This window comes from Rhinolophus sinicus, chromosome 17, assembly GCF_057876585.1.
Source record: "Rhinolophus sinicus isolate RSI-liver-muscle chromosome 17, RSI-T2T, whole genome shotgun sequence".
In the NCBI taxonomy this organism is placed as follows: domain Eukaryota; kingdom Metazoa; phylum Chordata; class Mammalia; order Chiroptera; family Rhinolophidae; genus Rhinolophus; species Rhinolophus sinicus.
The window spans coordinates 64,443,028-64,464,016 of record NC_142517.1 but is presented as its reverse complement, the minus strand read 5'-3'; the positions used below and the strand labels follow the sequence as shown (position 1 = coordinate 64,464,016).

Genomic DNA, 20,989 nt, shown 5'->3' with positions numbered 1-20,989 from the left:
GCTGCTGACAGGGACCCCAGTACCTACTGCTATGTCTTCAGGACAAACCCAGCCAGGCCTCTGGGGGCTGCCACTTACAGGAACAGCCCCTGGAATCTTTCCCCCTTGGGCCACCAAACAGAGGCCTCCAGCCAAATGGATCCAAATCAGACTTGGAAGCTAAGGCAAACCCTGTACAGACTTAGATGTCAGTATAATAGTGATTCAACCCAGGGCACTTGGCTCTCCCTCTGGCCTTGTGAAGTCTCTTCTCTGCCTGTGATTCTAGGAAGGAAGTTTCCCGCTGCTGTTTGGCAACGTTCAGTGCCCGAGGTGGAGTGGAATAAGGGGGTCTTGTGCTGCCTGCTTTGTGCATCATTTTTGAAACACTGACGATTCATTTAATGTTACACTGCAATAGGGGTCAAGGGTCATTGCGGCTTTTAAAAAACGCTCTGCAGAGCACACAAAATCTCCAAACCTCTGGGTTTTAAACAACATTCAATGCAAAAAAAATTAGAGAACTGAAATATTGGCGGGGAAAAATGTATTTCTGAAATAATTTCAAACTCTGTGTGCAGATGTCTCACCTAAGCTTTAATCCTAACCTCTCAACTTCTACCCTGTCATGCATTTTACACTATCAAAGGGCATTTCCTCCTAAAGGCTCTGATATGGCCTGTCATGCAGGGTGTCATGCGGGGTCTCAGCTCCTGCTCCCCGCATAAGAACGCAGGATATGGTGAGGCCAAAAAGGAACACCTACAGAGCCCCAGATAGGGGAGTCATACCACTATAGTCTCGCTGGAGGCTGGGTTGGAGACACGGGAAGCAGGAGCCACACGATCCACAACCTGCCGTCCACTTGTCTCTGCCAACCAACCTCACTTGCTAACTGCAATCCATCTCTCTGCAATCCGAAGTCCACACTCTGCTGCTTGCTAGTTCAGCCACCATCTTCTTGCTAGCCCCCATTTGCTGCTAGCGTAGCCACAGCAGTTATACTAGTCCAATGGCTCACTGGTTACAGCTGATGGCCAACTAGCCACAGCTGATGGCCATCCAATCACAGTTGACGGCCATTTACTACCCGAGTGAGCCCCTTTCCACGTGAGGGCAGGAGCCTGGAAACTGCACTCCTGGCTCTGTCCCCACATGGCCCTTGAAGTATAGAGAAGTATACTTTATCTTTCTCTAAAAAATAAAGTCAACCCTAACCAGCCCCCAATCTTATAAACTTGGAGTCATCTTGAACTCTCCTACATCTAGTTTTTAAACAAAATTTGAGTTTCTGAATTAGCAGATAGGTGGCACTGATCAATGCCATTTTATTAAAAAAGTTTGGTAAGACTTCATTTTTTTGTAACCAAGTCTTTTTCCTTCTTACTATTCCCTTACCTCCTACCCTTTTGACTCCCAAATGCCAAGTTGATGGTGAAGCAAAGAAATCACATTCTCAGCTGGGAAAGTGAGGCTGTAAAGTAGTGTTTCCCAATGCTCTCTTTTCTCCCAGAGTAACACAGTCTTATAACTCAAGGAATTTAAAGGAAACTGACATACACAATGCTTAACAGAGAGAGACAGAGATTTATTGTGTATAATAATAACTATGTCTGTCTTCAACTCGTAAGTGGGGAGTGGGACCCTTTAAAGCCCTCTTCCTTCTCCATTTTCATCACCACACCTGCTTGCTCTTAGAAGTCCATTTAAAAGCAAAAGTGGCTTTCATGGTTGCAGAGGTGGTAGAGCAATGGAAGGTCAGATGACAAGTTTCAGGACCTATGGCTGGCAGGCTAAATGTTATCCCAGGTTCTAGGATTGGAAGACTGGTTAGGGTTCTTGTTCCTTCTCTCCCATCCAGTTGATCTTCCTTCCACTCTGTTCTGTTTGATAAGAGATTGGTGATGTGGACCACCCCAACCCCGCTAGGCATGCTTATTCACCACATTTGGACACTTACAAGCAACAATTTACAGCATAACCTAAATCTGGGAGTCCACAGCACAGGGAAATGCAATAATGGAGTGTGGGGTACATGACTTTCTAGAAGTCATTTTACTCTGGACATTCTCATCCGCTATCTGTTTCATACCCTCAGGGCACTGGTGCTGGGCTCAGTATGGGGGAGGGGCATAAGGCCTCGCCTATAGAAGAGACTTATCCAATATATTAGTCTGCTAGAGCTGCCATAACAAAATACCACAGGTCACATGGCTTAGACAATAGAAATTTATTTTCTCATAGTTTTGGATGCTGGAAGTCCAAGATCCAGATGTGAGCTGGTTTGGTTTCTCCTGAAGACTCTCTCCTTGCCTGGCAGATGACCACCTTCTCACGTGTCCTCACATGTCCTTTTCTCTGTGGTACGCATCCCTGGTGTCCTTCTGTGTCCTAATCTCCTCTTCTCACAAGGACACCAGTCAGATTGGATTAGGGCCCATTCTAATAGCCTCATTTTTAACTTAATCACCTCTTTAAAGGCCGTCTCTCCAAATACAGTCAGATTCTGAGGTACTAGGGGTTAGGCCTTTAATATATGTATGGGGAGGCACAATTTATCCCATAACACCCAACAATCAGTGACAAACTAGCTTCTTTAAACTGGGAAAAGGGAGGGGAGAGGAAAGGGGGAGAGAAAATGTACCCAACAGGAAGATGAGCTAATTCAGAACATATTAATCACAGACCATGGACAAGGAATCATATAAGAGTATTTAATTAGTTAGGAGAGAAGGGAACTCTAAAACTGCTGATTGCTAACTCTAGTTTTATGGACAAACCATATAAAAAAAAAAAGGCTAGATCACAGTGACATTAAAATCTCCCAATACTCACTCTGTCTTCGGCATCTATTTCTTTAGAGGAGAGAAGATTTCTACCATCCTTGGTGAGTAAAGGAAGCAGAGGGCACAGTTTGATAGACATTAGTCTTAAACAGTTGCAGATAAGATAAATCACAGGCAACGGGCGAACTCTAGTGTGGGAGCTCCATGTAAGTGAAGTAATTTTTACACCATGATACTCTGCTAAAGGCATAATTTATATGATCACCAAATAGCTTAATTAGTCCTCCTGTTAACAGTCTCCAATTTCTATCTCCAACGTCTCTTTCCTAGGAAATCCAGAGCCCAACAGAAAAACACTTTGGAACCCAAACCTGACTTTCTTTCACAGACCCAGGAAAAGGTACGTATCTTAGAGTAAGCAAGGAGAAAGAGAAAAATGGGAAGAGAAAGAAATAAGTAGAGGAAGAAAAGAGAAAGAAAAGTAGAAAAAGAGCATCCAGAACAAGATTCAAGTTTGGCACCTATCACAGGGCATGCTCAGAAATGAGAGCCGACAGGGAGCAAATGCGGAGGCTGACAGCTTTTCAGCTCCCTGAGTCAGTCTGTCACCGTCTGGCTTCACTACCTGGCTCGATAAATTGTGAGTTCTTCTCACCATAAAGTGTAGATAATTGAGCATCGTCAACTGGAGAAAAAGAACCACCATGTACACATTTTGAATAAGGTCTGTTCAATCAGCCCAGGCATAATGGATGCCTTGCCCCGTGCTCAGCATTATCTCAACCATGAACCCTAAATAACTTGAACCCAACTTGTCATGAATCAGGGACCAAAAGGTCTCAGGCTGTTCCAGATTGAAAATTCTATGATTGTAGAGTCACTATGGGGAATCCTCAGTGAAGCATAGAAAAGTATTAGGGCTGTGTATAGGTCACTAGCTTTACTGAGTCACCTAGGCAGTCCTGTTGTGTGACAATCTATACCTATAGGGTTTTGATGGTGATTAAGGGGATCTAGTACATAGCTAATGTTCTACTGGGAAGTGTTTTGAGAAGTCCCTGTAAATGACTGTTTCTGTACTTAACTGGTGAACTTTAATGTGAGAAAGGCCATTATTTAGTAAAAAAATGTAATTAGGGGCCAGCCTGGTGGCTCAGGCAGTTGGAGCTCCATGCTCCTAACGCGGAAGGCTGCTGGTTAGATTCCCACATGAGCCAGTGGGCTCTCAACCACAAGGTTGCTGGTTTGACTCCTGCAAGGGATGGTGGGCTGTGCCCCCCTGCAACTAACAATGGCAACTGGACCTGGAGCTCAACTACGATTGAAAGCACAACAACTTGACTTGGAAAAAATCCTGGAAGTACATACTGTTCCCCAATAAAGTCCTGTGCCCGTTCCCCAATAAAATCTTTAAAAAAAATTGTATGTAGTGAAAAATTAATTCGTATTTGAATAAAGTCATTTAATTAGTTAATATTATTGTATCAATATGAATTTCCTAATTTTGATAATTATATTCTGGTTACATAAAATATTAATATTTGGAAAAGATGGGTGAAGGGCATATAGGAATTATTTGAGTATCTTTTTGTGTGCAAAATTTGTATAAGCTGAAATTACTTCCAAATAAAAAGAATGTTTTAAACTATGTACAGTGTCAGATGGGTAATATTGGGGTTATCACTTTGTGAGGTATATGTCTAATCACTACATTGTTTTGTACACCTAAAACTAATTTAATGAAAAGATATGTGGGGGGAAAAAAATGTTTTTAGAGATTTAAAAAGGTAATTCCCAGGGTTTGACAGTTTACCCATAATTTGTGACGGGGGGGGGGGGGGGGGGGCTGGACCCATAAAAAAGTACCTCTTCAGCCTCTCTCCTTTGCTGCCAAAGTAATAAAATCCACTGTGGGTCAGATGAAATAATGAAAGCTGTGGCTATAGTAAACTCTTAAACAAATGTTAATGGTAATAATTACAGTCTCATGTGGAGATGCTTCTCTATAAATAAAGGGAGGAACAAGCCATTATACTAAGTACCCTACCAATATTCTCCAAGTAGCTTACAAAGTGCTTAGAAATTGCAGTCCTGGCAGTAGGAAGCAGAAAATCATTGACGGTTTTGAGCAAAACAGGCAGATAAGAACAACAATCCCTCAGGAAGATTCATCAGGCCTCTAGTACATCGGGTGGATGAAGTGGGAAGAGTCTAGACTCAGCAAACCCCACCAGGAGTTAGTCTAATAACTGAGGAGTAAACAGTCTCACTGAATGGGCCTTGAGAGGAAGAAAGCTGGAGGACAGTCATTTTGAAGGACTCATGGATTTGGGCAGGACTAGCCTGGAGGTGGGGGAGGAAGGAAAGAAATGAGTCAGAAGTTACTTGAAGATGTCTCACCAAGATGACTAGGCAATGTGGTGGTGTCGCTGAGAGGCAGATGGAAAATGGAAGGAAGGAGACACCATACATAGAGCTTGGGCTGAGAACTCAAGAGGCTCCACAGGCCATGCAGGTGCAAAGAGGGGCTGTGGGGTCTGCGAACCTGGAAGACTCTTCTCTCTAAAGAGGGTGACTCCTCCAACGGGGCTGACATTAAGTTGGCATCAGCAGTCCTTGCCTTGTGGGAATGCACTTTCAGTGTTACCAAATCTTCCATTTTTGCAAACTGAAGTCAAAAATCCAGATCTGTTATGTGAAATCTCTTAACTCTTTAATGTGGGCAATTAATTTTTAAAAAATTTTGAAGCATGGCATGTGCCAAACTAAACACATCTGTTGGCCAGATTCAGCAGGCAGGCTATCAACTGTGACCTCTGACAAAGAGAGACGGTCAAGGGTCAAAGTTCATAAACTGTCACGATGATACATAGGGAGATAAGAAAGTGTAAAGGGATTTAGTAACTAAAATAGTATACGTAAAGCTTTTGCCAGGTATCTGAACTGTATGAATGTCCCTACCCTTCAAGTCTATATATGGATTTGAATTTATACGGGAAATTTAAACCTCAAATGGTTAAATCACAAGAATTTGAGTGCTTACTGTGTGCTGAGTACACAGAAGTCAAGGAATTTCAAGTCTAACTGGGGACGAAAAAATATGCCCTCTGGAAAACTTTAGACAAATTATGAAACAACCTGGGAGACTGCTTTCTCCACATTATGCTAGAACATGAGAGATGAGAGTCACCTTAAATCCTGGATTCCTGCCCCCATCACTTCCATTTAGCAAATTTTGCAGTAATGAGAGAGAGAGAGAGAGAGAGAGAGAGAGAGAGAGAGAGAGAGAGAGAGAGAGAGAGAGAGAGAACTTGAATTTGTAACCAGAAATCTGATTTCCTGGACAGTGGTTACAAAGCCACAGCCTCTATCCTCCCCGCGGCGTGGGAGGGTCGTTAGCTGGGTTGGGGGTACCTGTGCGCAGAGACGAGGATGAGTGGCCGGCGGAAACCGCGCCCTGTCACGTTTCTCTGCGGGAACCCCTGTTTTTGTAACTGTCATTACTCTTCAAGAAAGCAGGCACCGAAATAGAAAGTGTCAAAGAGATGATGACAAGGAGAATAAAAACAAGGCAGAACTTTTTTTTCAGTCCCACCTAGCCTCCTCCATCCAGAAAGCCTGCGAGCCTCCTCCGGCCTCATCAAAGCGCCGTCGGTGGGGCAGGAAGCGGGCGGCTCGGGCGGCGGGTCCTCCTCGGAGAGCGGCGATTTCCTCCCGAGCTGCCCAGTTATCTCCACAGTCGCCGAGCAGCTCGGCGGGGAGCGCGTTCTCTCCCCCACCCCGGACTCCTCAACCCACCCACCTACTTCCTCCGCTCCATACACACACAAGCACAGAGCTGCCAAAAATTTCCACCCTCCGCCCCCCTCCCTCGCTAACTTCCTTCCAGCATTTCCTGAGCTGGATGATCCTAGGATTTGTAAGAGAGGAAAAAAAGGAAGGCATTGAGGGCGGGCGAGAGACAGGATGCTTGCTTTTCGTTTTACTGAAGCCGTCTGAAGGCAAGATCGAGGGCGCCGGGAAGAGGACCCACGCAGCCCGGCGCGGTCTCCTCGCCTCCCGCGGCGGCCTCGTTCCCCGCGCCCGCGTCCTCCCCTGAGCGTCTCGAAAGGCGGAAAGCCGAGCTCGCCCTCTCTTCCAAGCGGAGGAAAACTCCTCAAGACACCGCAGGAGCCTGTGAAAGTCCCTGGGACTACAAGTGAGGAAGTGACACTCCCAAGCGAGCCGGCCCGCAGCTGCCATCTCTGCACGGCCTCCGGCACCGCGGCCCTGGAGGAGAGCGCCGTGGATTTCAGGCTCCGCGCCGCGCGGGGTCCATGCGCACTGCCCCGGGCCAGAGTTCTTCTGGACGCCCATGCGGCCCCCCAGAGCCGCACTGCAGCGGGTGATCTAACCCCCGAGACCATCTTCGGCGCGGTGCCAAGCAGAGGGGAGGGGGAGACGGAGGGGCAACCTCTTTGGGACTAACTCATGAAGAACAAGGGTGCCAAGCAGAAGCTGAAACGAAAGGGAGCCGCCAGTGCCTTTGGCTGTGACCTGACCGAGTATCTGGAAAGCTCCGGACAAGATGGTAACGTACCTTCGCTTTTTTTTTTTTTTTTTTTTTAACTTCTTTTTGTTTAGGGGAGAGGTGGACTCTCCTGGGGTGTGTTAGATTCAGTTCACAAGTTAATGTATTCCAGGCCTGTGTGCTGGGTTTCCCTTTTTTTTTTTTTTTTAAAGAACAATGTGATTTTTAAGGTGCACAGCGCTGCCACCCCCCCGACGTGCAGAGGTGGGGTCAATCCTTTCGTTTGTCTCACACAAGCCGTTAATAGGCAGTACCGCTGCAAGTACAACTGGCTACCTCTGGGGGTGGGGGTGGGAGCTCCAGAGGTCTTGATCGCAAACTGGATATTGGGGAAGAGGGATGAGGGCTGGACGTGTGGGGTAGTGATCAGTGGCCTTCTCTGGGTCCGCAATTATGACCACCTTGGTGTCCCTCCCCGGATCTCCAATTTCATCGCTCACGTCTTTTTTTATTAATGTGCTGGAAGGCAGGGGGTGCGGTGGATCCTGGCTGGGGGAGTGGTTGTACAAACATTTTCTGAATTTCTGAACTGATGCCAACTATATAGTACCTCCCCCCACCCCTTCCCAACCCCCAGACCCTTTACCTCCTCTTGACTTTCCGATCAGCATTTGGCGTGTCAGACAAGAAGAGAGCTGTATAAAGGTCAGAGGGCCTCGATTTTAAAATAGTTGAGGGTATGCGAAAGGAAAGGATAGGGTCTCTGTTTTCAAAGTCAGATGGGAAAAAAAGAAGGAATCCTGCAGAGTAGAGATAATTTAAACTTGTTGGGGGAGGGGGAAAGAAAACAATCTACAATACAATAACAGCACTTGAGGTAAGAAGTTTTTAATCATAGGAAACTTGAGGGAAATGAGCATTAAATGACTCCTTTTGTAAGGTTGACTGGCCTTGCATTTACCCGTGACAAAAAGGCCTTTTCTTCAGACACTTCAGTGAGCGAGAAGTCCTCCACTATATGGGCTGTGTGTTGATACACAGATACAACAAAAGAGGTAACTGAAGGGCTGTTTAACTGTTGGGAATAATTCTGCCTCCAGGAAAATAATCTCAAAAACTATGTGATTAGCTTCTATCAATTGTGTATCTCAAAAACAGTGCAAGGCTTTTGTTTTAGTTCCTTCTTTCTTTTTCCCTTTTTTTTTTTTTTTAGAGACTGAGCACCACCTAGTAATTTGCAGTGGTGTGATACTCCTGTGGTATTCTAGAGTTCAGAGTCTGCTGTGTCATTAGGACAAATGGCTTAGTATTTTAGAACTAGGGGGACCACAGGTTTCAAAACTGCGTCTTTTGACAGTGAGGCATCACTGAGTCAATTCATTTCATCCTCTCCAGCAAAATGGAGAGGTAGATTTGAAGTAAAATCGCTTAGATTGAGGTTTTTTGAAGGTGAGAGAATTCAAGTATGCGTCTTAACCAGTACCCTCAGAAGTTCAGAATAAATGTCCTTAACACCTGTTTGTGGAGGAGCCTTCAGGTTACCATCCAGGGACACTACTACCAACGCTCCTAGAACTCCACCTTCCACCACGTGCGTGTTATTCTGGGTCCTCCCTCCGAAAGCTCTGCGAGTTGCATTGCAAGGGGTGTCGGCCAGTCCTGCCCCATTCTTACAATGTTGTAGGTCGTAGGATGAGCCAGGAACCCCAGGGTTCTGTGAAGACACCTCAAAGGAAGCCTTAGGCAGCTTTTCTCTCATTTGCTTTATATTTTGAGATTATATATATAGATATTTCATTTGGAAAAAAAGGAAGGGGGTTACAGCTTAAAGAAAAAGATAGAAAACCAATCAGTCCCAAGGCTTCTTGCCCTGGGGAGGAGGGGAGGAAGCCCAGAGGTAAGCGGACCTGCCTAAGGTCACACAGTTAATCATGCAGGATGCGGAGGGCCTTGGCCTCTCAGGCTCCTCTCCCTCCCTGGCTTCCATGCTTAGGCCAACATTCTCCTCTAATGATTTTTTTCCCCCCTAAATTGAAAGCAGACAGCCCTGCCACAGGATCAGCAAACTTTCAAAACTGACTGACATACCTGAATTGGGTTCAGGTTTGAAACGAAAGGAAGCTGACCCACTTAATGATCCAGGCACAGTTCTTGTGCCACGTGGGAATTAGGCACACAAAATAAATAGCTTATTTAAATAAGAGTAATTACGATTTCTTTTTTCCCACATCTAAAAACAGTTAGATCGTTGTTTCTTATTTTTGTTACAGTGTAGCATGACTAAATTGTTTTCCCTAAAACAATGTGTCCTCTTTGTGGACTTTCTGAAACATGTATCGGTTAATAGACAATTAAGTTCAAGGCCTAGACTCTGCTTCCACGGAGGAAAAGCTGACCTGGGCACAGCCCCTTTGCCCACATGACCTTGGAAGTTCATCCCAGAATCCTGAGGGTAATGAGTCAGCGTGGTAACTAGGAGCCAGGAGGCTGGGGAGGGTTTTAGAAGACGGACAGCACAGTTACTTAACATTGGAGGACAAGGGTAGAGTGATGGACTCTAGAGACAGAGAAAAATAGATTCAGGTCTGGGAGTACAAGGCAGAACAGAACAGAGATAAAAGGAAACCAAGCAAGCCCTTGTGCTTGAACAGGGAGGGAAAGCCCTGAGCTGGGGTGGAGGACAAAGCTGGTGACAATTAGCGATACTTAGGCCCCCTGAACATGGGGAAGCTATACCCCTGAGGCTGAGCACAGAGGATGAATGTCATCTACTTCTGTAATTTGCTGTGACCCAGCCCTGCTACTTTTAGTTGGACAAATCTGACAGAGCAGGGTGTGTGGGTGACAAATAGGTGTTCAGCTTGGAGCGGATGTTGCTCAGGGCCAGTTGTCATCCTTAATCTTTTGGAAGCTGATGAAAAACAGAAACCCTTTCCCTTAGAAAAACACACACACTCAAATTGTGTATACAGTTTCTGCAGGCATCCACATAGATGCCAAATTCATACCCTGCTGTTGATCGTCCCTTGCTGCACACAGGCCTCATGTGAAGAGCAGTTTTCCCCTTTTGCTTCTTTAACTTTTCTCCTGCCTGGTGAGAACACCCAAGAATGGCATGAAGTTGCTCCTGGCCAACTTGGCGGAGGCTCTTCCTCTTCCCCTGCAGCATAGTGGCGGCTGCCCCAACCCCCAGCTCTCCCCTGGGAACCAGATAACTTTCTCTTCCTGTCTGGAATAGAGGGAGAAGATCATCCCTTCCTCACCGCTAATGCTGAAAATAGTACTTTTCCTTTTTTTCTTTTTGACCACTGTATACAAAGGCCCTTGCTTGCAGCTATGTAATGAAAACCACATCATTTTGTCGCCTGTGGCTGGGAGGCTGCGCATGAGTCCTGTGAGGCCAGACTGCATCCATGAGCATTTCCTACCTCTCCCCTCTGACCCAAGTGCACTGGGTCTTCCCACAGTGCTGGGAGATGGCAAGGGACGAATCAGAGCGCATTGTCAGGAAAGCTGTCTTCTGCTTCTGTGCTGGCCCTACTCGAAGCAGTGAGGACTTTCTTACCTTTCCAAACAATCTTTGTCATTTTACTCAATTCCCAGTAAAAAGTGATATTGCTTTGGCCCAGTGGTTGACCATGATGGTGGCACACTGGAATCACATGGGGAGCTTTAAAAAAAAAAAAAAAAAAGGTGATGCCCAGGCCTCTCTCAGACCAATTAAAGCAGAATCTTTTGGTGCCCGGGCATGGGTATGATGATTTGAAATCTAGATGATTCTGAAATGCAGGCCCAGTTGAGAACCACTGCAGCCTAGACCATTCAGAATGCACCTACTGCATGTTTGATAAGAATTGTGAGCCTTTTTATTCCTGAAGATTTTTTTCTAGTTATCAGACTGAAAAGGGAAAGAAAAAAAGAAAAGATTTGTATTTGATTTGAGGAATGGAAAAGGTTCATAACAAAATACATCAATGCCCATTGTAATATAATTTTAAGTTTGACGAGAGTAGGATAGCCCCAGTATTTCAAAGAACATGAACAAGGCAATGAGCACTTTCGCATGTATCTGTTGTACATTTCTGAGGCTAAGTCATTCTTTCACTTTGTTTATTCATTCACTTAACAGCTATGTATTAAGACACTGTGCTAGGTACTCTGGGAGAGAAAGAAACATGCTCCCCAGACTCAAGACATTCACAGTCTAAGGTATGTGAACAAACTTTCAGAAACTAGTGGCTCCATTAAGCTTTGAAGTTGGCTGTCATACCTGAAAGGAAAACTGAAGGAGAAAAACGTGAATGCTTGTTCCACAATTAAATAGACGAGATACCCAAATATAAACAGGAGCAAAGTCTTAGCAAGGAAGGTAAATATTCTTTTGTTCGCAGTAAGATTTAACAAATGGTGAACCAGGACCAGATATTCTCTTCGGCTTAGTTGTTTCGGTCCCAGGATCTTGTCTGGCACATGACTATCATACCTTTCCTGGCTAACTCTTCATCCTTTGGGTCTCAGCTGCTTCTGGAAACCTTACATGATCCTCCCAAGTCAGTTGCCCCTGCTGGGGGATCCTGTTAGGAGTTCCAGAACCTTACTGCCTGGGGTTGAATCCCAACTTTGTCTGTCCCCAGCTGAGTGACCCTGGAACAAGTTCCTTAACCCCTCTTGGCCTCAGTTTACCTATATGTGAAATGTGGATAAGAGGACTGATGTGAAGATCAATGAATTAATATGGGCAAAGCACTTAGCAGAGGGCATACATATGATAAACTATAAATGTAGCTGTTGCTCTCATAACACCCTAGAATTGCCCTGGCATCACCATATACCATCTATGACTGAATGAATGAGGGCTCCAATGAGATGAGTAAATGATATGGTCAGATGAGTTAATCAGTCAGCAAGAGGGATGAGAAGGAGAATTGCTGCCCCATGGAATAGAGAGGCCAGTTCATGTAGGGCTTTCCAGGGAGTAAGCCAGCAGTGTACAGTGGTGGAAGAGCAAAATGTCAACCTGAAACTGAAGGGCTCTCAGAAGGATCTGAGAAAGACACCTGATCACTACTGCACCCACAGGGAACTGAAAGAATAGACAAGGCCTGGAGGTGGAGTTTGCGGAGACATTACAGCAACCTTGTGGGCTGAGGGGCATCCCCAAATCTGGGCTCCAAGAGTGAAACAGGAAGAAACAAAAGAGGAGAATTAAGACTTTCAACCTGGAGCAAACTGAAGCCGAACTGTAACTTACTCTGTGTAGTCTGGACATGACAACCCACCCAGAGGATAGAAGCCGCTCCTTCCACCTACCCAATTCCTCCCTCCTGCCCACTCTCCAGACCTCTGCCCAGAGCCCCTTGAACACAGGCAAAGCCTCGCCCTTCCTTCAGCCCTCCCCTCCCCCACTGGCAGCTAACCTGATGCTTTCCAGCCTCAGGAGGCCCAGATGTTGGAGCTGCTGAGGAAGCCCACTCTCCTGTCACCCCAGACCTGCCCTGGAGCCAAGAGGGCCATCTGCTCAGGCAGGAGGGAGCTGGAGGCCTGGGGCAGAAGGAAACATGTTGACACTAGGAACACGTTTTCCCATAGCCAATGCTTTCAGTGGTGGATAGGCTCCCGAATGCCGTTAGAGCTGTAGTTTTTCATGCATTCTTTTTCTCTTACTCCTAAATCTATTAGACATCTGTGGGCTAACCTGGAAACCTTTTTCTGTGGGAGTGGGGAGGAGGGGAGGACACATTGTGAATTCAGAAGCGGATTGACCAGGGCGGTTCTGAAGCACTTGCTGGGGACTGCTTGTTCCTGGGAATTCACCTCACTGCAGAGTTTTCTGTGTGTGGGTGTGTGTTTGTGCAGCAGTGAGTGGAAGAAGGGGGCGGGGCTGAAAGATCCAGGACCCAGTCTAGGGATAAGAAGCACCACCCTACTGCTTTTCCAATCCGTATTGTAACTAGCTATTTTTTGAAACAAAGTAGTGACAGACCCTTCTGGTTGGGACTACCTGGTACTCATTCCCTCCAGAACAGACTGATCAAGCGTAGGTACAGGCCCAGCCTGGTCTTTGGGTCTCCGGGCTCCCCTGCCCTCTGTGTGGTTCCTTCACACCCGTCTTGAGGCCCAGGAACATGGATCTACTTGTGCTTTTTATTTTTTGCTTTGTTTTGTTTTTCACTCATTGCTTTCCATGTGTTTAAGCTAATTTGGCATTTCCCTCCTTAGTCCCACCCTTCACATTTTCTTTTTGCTTATGGGTGAATGTCCCACCCAATTTTCTGAGCTATTTCTCTCTATGCCCCAACACAAATGCCACGCTTGAGTTTATTTAACTGGTCTTGCTGTTCCTTCCTCAAAGGGCTGGCCTCAAATCCTGATTGAGGTGGGATCACAGCCTGATGGGACTTCAGGGGCCCAGATAGCAACCCTTGTTCCTCTCAGCATCCCCAGGATGCAGTTTTAGCTAAGGCTTAAAAATAAGAGACCCCTGGGGAAACACACTGACTGCAATTCAGAGGAGCATAGATACTGGTACTAGATTTTTTTCTAAGAACAACTTTTGGTAAGAGCATTAGGCTGTTGGATGGCTCAAGGAAGAAAGAGGAAGAGGACTTCCCCAAAATAAAGGCTGAGGCCCAAATCAGACCTGCTTATTGTTTTTATTAGTAGTTAGAGTTACTACTGCATTGGTTGCTTACTATGTGCCAGCTACTTTATACACACAAAGTAATATTTTTGACATCTGTAAAATGGGGCATTTTAATCCCCATTTTACAGAGGAGAAAACTGAGATGAAAGAAGTGAAATCACTTGCCAAGATTATAGAGATAGGAAAGGTAGGATTCAAATCCAGGTCTGTCTGACTATCAAGGCCATGGTCTTAGGCATGACCACAATCACCCAGTATATTTCATGATTTAGCATTTACTTTACAGTTTGCCCCCAAAAACACACACACAAAAAAACCATCTCTACAAAAAATAGCTTTTTCTCCCTTTGCTTTGTTCTTTCCCCAGCTTAGATAATTAATAGTAGTAAAAACAACTCACATTTGCATAGTATTTTACCCTCTGCAAGGAGCTTTTCACACACCAATTCTAAACCTACCAGCTTTCAAGTCTAACCAGACCCCACCTTTTCCTCCCAGGCCCCTCCCTGCCCACTTCAGCCACAATCCTCTTTCACTCTGGAAACCTGCTGCTTTAGAGTCAGAGGCACCCAACTTGGTCTTCCTTCTACCTGTTCCTCTGTTTTCTAAGTGGCTTTGTGTGCACAAGTGGATGATGAGCTCCACCGAAGGCAGGTGGCATTCGGCAGCTCACACAGATTTGGCAGCTCACTGTGTGACTCAGGGTGAGCCCCATGGCCAACCCACAGCGGTTGATTGATTGACCCTATTGCCTGCTTAGGAAGCCAGTGTTAGAGACCTTCTAGGAGTCTTGGAACCAGGGACATTGTTGATGTGCTGGAATATCAGTACTCTAAGATTGTTTAAGATTCCCCTCAAGGGCTCATAGCTACTCCCAGACAGAAACTGAGGCTAGACTTTGCACAGGACGCCCCAGAAACACTGTCTTTTCCTAGTGCCTCACCAGTCACTCCTTGGAATGAGCCACATTCTTGGCGGGGCCCCAGAACCAACTGAGTTTCTGGGATTGAGTCTCAGGCACTCTGTTTTAGTGCAAGCCTGGCTGATGCATACCAGATCCTGGTACCACGCCCATGGCCTGATGCTGGCCCAAAATGCCTGTGGAGGCCCCCTCCTCACCATCCCCAGAGGGAGAGGGGTGAATGTTACCACCCAAAAGGCAACATATACCAGCTTTTGCTGTTATAGACACCAGAAAACAGTTTGACATATAAAGTAGGATTCTGACAAACTATACATAAATCTATAGCCTTCATGAAACGCAGTTGAGCTAATTTGTGTAATTATGCGTATTTCTTTCCCTGTCTCTTTTTATGTTTTATTCAGAATCCATCCTGTGTAGGGCTGTCAATTCAATGCAACGAATATTTAATGGGACACTAATGTGCTAGACACTGTTGGGTTACCAAGATGCTCTCAAGCTGCTCTCAGCCTAGTGAGCTTGGGGTTGTAAGACAAATAGAAGTACGAGGAAGGATGAAATGAGGGCTTTGGAGGATATTAACACATGAGGCAGGCAGCTGAGTGAAAAAGAACCATCAGCCAATGGGCTGTTTATAAGGGGGAAAGTCAATAAAATGATAAACAAATATCTAACCGTGAATGGAATGACAGAGGTATGAGAAGATGGGGTGGAGGGTTTTTGCAGACAGGAAACCACATGGTTTTGCCTGACACTTGTAATTGGTCACACCGTCTTGCACAGAGGAGGGGTGGTGGTTTGGGGGTGTGGAGATGACGCTTAAACTCTGGAAAAGGTAGTTGAAAGTGACTTATAATGGCCAAGCTTGGTTAGGGGGACCCTGGGTGGGGGGACTGAAGCTGTCTTCAGTGGCAGGAGCGTGAACCTACCCTCAGGAGAAGGCAGAATAGCTGATAAAAGCAAGAGTGGCAATTGGTTTGGCTGTGTCTGTGCCCTACCCAAGGGCAGGACAATGAGGGATTCTGTTCAAAGTCAAAACTTTTCTAAATGATGTTAACTGGTGACCCTAATTATGTTTCTTGATGAAATCTAGCTGTATGCTATACATGTGAAAACCTCGACCTCTCCCCACTGAGGAAAGTTCTGTTTGGGCCCCCTATTTTATATATGTAGACCAACTTAGAGAGGTTAAGTAACTTGCCTAATGTCGCCTAGCCAGGAAATGGGAGAAGCAGGACTCAAACGGTGTCTGTCTGACATTGAATTCCCTTTCCATGGCTTTGCCTCCTCTGGACCCAAAGAGCTACATGGAAGTACATCAGGGTCTGATATGCATGGCTCCATTTTACCATGCATTGCCAAGGTGCTAAGTTAAGCAGGATTTAGTTAGACTTTGATAAAACTTCTGGCAATGGAGTTCACATCCCCAGTGTTTCAAAGTAAAACATTTAAGTTCCAAATGGCAGTGCAGTAAACAGAGAGCATGCCCTGTTACCATAAGTAGCCCCTTCCACCACTTCTTTCCCATCTGTTTCCTGCATGCTGAGTATTATTGGGAAACAATGATGTCAACTCTTCCATATAAATCTACACCTCCCTGCTTACCCCTCCCCTACAATGCATATTTTTGTTCCTCTTTCTGGCTTTTGTCTTGCTGTTCTGTTCTTTAAGGACTCACGCTTTTGGCGTCAATTGTTGGCTTTCTTTTTAATAAGTTTTAGCTATTTAAGCTTCCTTGTGGCCTTCAAAGTGCACATGCTTTTTTTGGAGGGGTCCATATTTGGAAAATCCTTTGTTTGGCTAATAGCTAGAACATGGGCCTGGTGTTAGTAGAGAGGAGCCATTTTGCTTTCTGGAAAAGCAAAGCTAGATGCAGGGTTCTGAATCCGGCTCACAGCTGAGGACACAACCCCTGTGGGGGGGCCCTCAGGGGCTGCGTTAAAGCTGTTTGGACCCTGGGCACAGAGCCTGTAGCTGAAGCCAGGAAAATATACCCATCGAGTCATCTGGTTTCCCTCACCCCAAGCCTGACTTTCAAATGGGACATGATTTCCTCAGTTCCTCTTTCTTTTCTGCCCCTAAAGACAATTTGGTTTCCAAAAGGAAAGGGGAGGGGCACTCTTGGAGGTGGGGAAAAAGTGAGTTTTAAATTCTGGATCCAAGGATTCTGGACTGCTCTTTCTAAGCCTAGGGCAGAGATGCTCAATCTTTACTGGGCATAATAACTAAAAATGTAGTTTTTACTTTTAAATTTTAATTTCAAAATGTAAAAGATATTAGTTAAATTTAGTACACTGTTAGTACACTATAAGGCTTAGGCATACTCTTTAAATTCCATTTCGGTCTCCTTGAAACAAAAGGAACATCTAACGAAAGTTTCAAATGGGCATTTGCATAGGTCCTTTTTTTGGAGGGATCTGTGGAGAACATGGGGGTCCACTGCATGAGTTCCACAGTTGATAGGACTGCAAGCTGTGAAGTGTGGCTGCATGTTAGTCCCTCAGAGATTCTGCTTTCATAGGTTTGAGGTAGGGCCTAGGAATTCACGTTTTTTAAGATGAGCTCCAGGTGATTCTGATATCTTTGGCTTACTTTGAAAAATATTGATTTTGCCCCTAGAAAGAAGCAACTAAGTGAAACCACACGATTTTTATTTTCTTCATTATACATTTAGGTTGCCCAAATTTTCAACAGAGAACATGTATTTTTATTATTTAAATTGGAAAAAAAATCTGTTAAAATCATTAGGGAATGGGGTGTCTTAATTCATTGCGTTTTTCATAAAGCCCTTTTGTTTTGATCCTTATTTTAAAAAAAATCTTCATAAAGTCTGTTAGTTTGCTTTTCTGCCTTTTTAGCTGCAATTTAGTGAAAGCAACTATCCTCTCCTCTGAGAAGCAGTATAGTAATGTGGTTAGCGTGCAGATTTTTGCTGATAGTCTGCCTTGGTTCAAGTCCCAGCTCTACCATATGCTACCTTTGTGACCATGGACAAGCTGCCAGACCTCTCTGTGCCTCAGTTTCCTCATCTATAAAGAGGGAATTATGATAATAACAGTACCTCTGGCACAGGGTCATTATGAGGATTAAATGAACTAGTGCACTGAATGCATCTAGTAAACCTTCCATAAGTGTTAGCTATGGTTATAATTTCCTAGGTGATTAGAAACCTTATCCTGTTTCAGCCTCATTACTCAGAATGTGGTTCCTGAATAATGCTACGATGTGGAAGTTGAGAGAGCTGAGAACACATATCCCAAGGAGCCCACATGTCCTTAGGGGCTTGTTCTTTTTTAAAAAAATTCTCTTATATACACCCTATTATTTATTTTCTTTGATTAAATGCAGAAAAATGATAGTTTAGAGATTCTCATTTGTTGACAAATATTTCTGGCGTGGGTCTGTGGCAAACTTTCTAAATTTTACATTTCATTAGTAATCAGAAAAAGAAAATAACCTGAAAACAAAACTGAAAAGAAAGGAAAAAAACGAGGCTTATGGCAAAAGGCTAGAATCATAATGACAACCTTCTAGTTTCCATCTGTATTTCAGGAGAGTTATAAATCTGGAAAATGAGCCTGCTTCCATCATTGATGGAACAGTGCAAGGCCTGGATTTTAGCTGTATGACATTTCCCATGGGCATATTTCTTTGCACCACAATTGACAGTTGACTGAATGAGGTAGACCTGGTTCAGTCTTAGCCTGTATGAACAGAATCTTAGGCTAGAGAGGAAACGAATCGAGGGATCCCCACTGCACTCCTCACAGGTTGAACCCAGTACGGAGTCTGTGTTCATTTCTCAATGCTCCACTTGAAGATGGAAGCTTGTGCATAGACATATTTAGGAAGGTGATCAGGATGGTGAAGTCCTTTATTACCTTTCACCCCCAACCACTGTCACAGGTTCCTCCATTATCTCTTCCCTGGAGTAGAAAGAAAACGAGCTCCTTGAAGACTGGGACCATTCTCTGCTCATCTGTGTGCTAGGTGTCTGCAGGGCTGGTTCCTATCTGGAGGGCCTCAGGGAGGATCCATTTCCTCGCCTTTTCCAGCTTCTAGAGGCGGCCCTCATTCTTTGGCTCACGGCCCTTATCACATTACCTTTGTGCTCTCTGCGCCATCCTCACGTGGTCTTCTCTCTGATCTCTTGCCTCTCTCTTATAAAGACCCTGTGATTACACCAGAAAACCGAGACAATCTCATCTCATGATCCTTAGCTTGATCACCACGTTTGCAAAATCCCCTTGAACCATATAAAGCAACATTCACCGATTCCAGGAATAAGGACATGGACCGCTTTGGAGCGGCATTACTCAACCTACCACACTCTGTTTTCGTCACAGTGCATGGTTGGCTCAATAGATATTAATAACGTGAATAAAGGGAATAGGGTGGTGATTATGGGAGAGGAGGAAAAGATGGACATCAGCACTTAGGAAGCATTTACCACGCCCCAGGCACTGGGTCAGCTGAGACACAGGGATAAACAGGCATGGCCTGTCCCTGTGGGGGCTTGCAGTCCCAGGCAGGAGATGGACACATTCTTAACTGACTCTCCTCACACAAACCACGATAGGAAGTGCATGACGTTACCTCTGACTCAGAGGAGCTGGTTCTTCTAAAATGAATGGAATCTGAGTAGTCTCTGCATGAAGGGAAGATAATCCAGACCGAGGGAGCAATATATAAGCAGAGGTGCTGAGGTGTAAAACAGTATGGCAGGACCCACATTCTAAAAAGGAGAACAAAGAGAACAAGGGTGAAACGTGAGCCACCTACATGCCTGCACTAGGTTTATGGGGACAAATGGCTTATTTTAAATCTTGCAGGGAAAAAAATGATGAAAACAAATGTGCCAGTTAAGTAACAGATTGATAAAGGAAGAAGAATCTCAAGCCATGTTTAAAGCTACTGTGTCCTTTTTGGTATTTTTCTTACTGCTGTTGAGAAAGAATTGGGCCCCAGTCTAGGAATAAACTTCCTCCAGGTGGAGGAAAAATGAGGTGTCCCAAGCAGTTTCCGAGTTTATTCCATCTAGTTATAATCTGAGGAAATTTAATTTCTCTTTGTCTTGTGGACGAAAACCAGAGCGACGTTTAACATTTCAAATCCAAGTTTTATTAAGGTGAAAAATTTTGTAACATTTCTTCCTACCTGCCTATTGGTCACACCCCATCGCACCTCTTTTTCTTCTAGTTTTCCCTTCATCCTTGTCATTCCTCCAGTTTTAAGAAACCATGGAGCAGATATCAGATCCATCATTCTTACCAATTCCACTCCCAGGTGCCATTTTGAGCCTTGCTCTGTATGCTCCCATTTCACTATGGGATGACCATCCCCTCAGACTCCTGTCCTCCCCCAGCTTCATACACGTAGGTCCCCATCTCTGAGAGACCTCAAGGTCCCTTAGAGGTGGGCCTCCATGTCCAGTGCCCGCCTCACCCCTGCCAGATTCCAGGACTCCAAGAACTAAAAATACTGCGGCTCTGCTTCTCCTGCTGGCAGGCACTCAAACTGATTTTGTCCCCTGTGACTGAAAAGCAGAGGCCCAGAAGGGAGCAAGACTGGCACAATAGTCAGCCACTGCCTAAGGGGCTCCTCCCAGACTTGTGTTCACTCCGGACAATGGTCATGTCCTTTACCCCTCACCAAAATAGCTCCTCTGGCAATGCTGTGCCATCCCTTGACTCCTGAGTAAGATGGCAGGAGTCATGACAAAATACAGGATGTGATTTTAATGAGTAATAAACACCTACCACAGGTGCAAGCCATCCTCTTTCCTTCTAAAATTATAAAAGTAATTGTAAAAAAAAAAAATTCAAACAATGAGGAGATACACAAAGTCCCTTCTCACGTCCTCGCAGTCCCATTCATTAGTGAACAGCCTGGGCTGGATTCATCTAGACCAATTCTCTTGGCAGAACTTTCTACAATGAGGGAAATCTGCTCTTTGCACTGTCTAAGATGGCAGCCACCAGCTACATGTGGCCGTTGGCACTTGAATGTGGCTAGTGCTACTGAGGAACTGAAATTTAAGTTGTATTTAATTTAAATTTGGATAGCCACACATGGCTAGTGGCTACTGTGCTAAACAGCACAGAGACCTTTCTCTGTGTATATACTAAAAAATACACACATCAAATGAT

The 20,989-nt window shown here is 45.1% G+C and overlaps 1 protein-coding gene and 1 long non-coding RNA gene across 3 annotated transcripts in view; one reads left to right on the top strand and one right to left on the bottom strand.

Moving 5' to 3' along the window:
- Nucleotides 1–6,393: 6,393 nt before the first annotated feature.
- The window catches only part of ARHGAP31 (Rho GTPase activating protein 31), a 103,309-nt gene continuing 88,713 nt past the window's right edge, over nt 6,394–20,989 (top strand). Inside the window, exon 1 of one of the 2 annotated variants that reach the window (XM_019729678.3) lies at nt 6,394–7,335. In XM_019729678.3, coding sequence (XP_019585237.3) covers nt 7,236–7,335 — 100 coding nt within the window. In that variant the 5' untranslated portion in view covers nt 6,394–7,235. The remainder of the gene's footprint in view (nt 7,336–20,989) is intronic. The other variant, XM_019729677.3, reaches the window with a different exon arrangement.
- LOC148754808 (uncharacterized) overlaps nt 7,372–20,989 on the bottom strand; it is a 33,681-nt gene continuing 20,063 nt past the window's right edge. Inside the window, exons 2-3 of the long non-coding RNA XR_016019863.1 lie at nt 19,437–19,575; nt 7,372–19,012 (exon numbers count right to left, since the gene is read on the bottom strand). This is a non-coding gene — a long non-coding RNA (uncharacterized LOC148754808). The remainder of the gene's footprint in view (nt 19,013–19,436; nt 19,576–20,989) is intronic.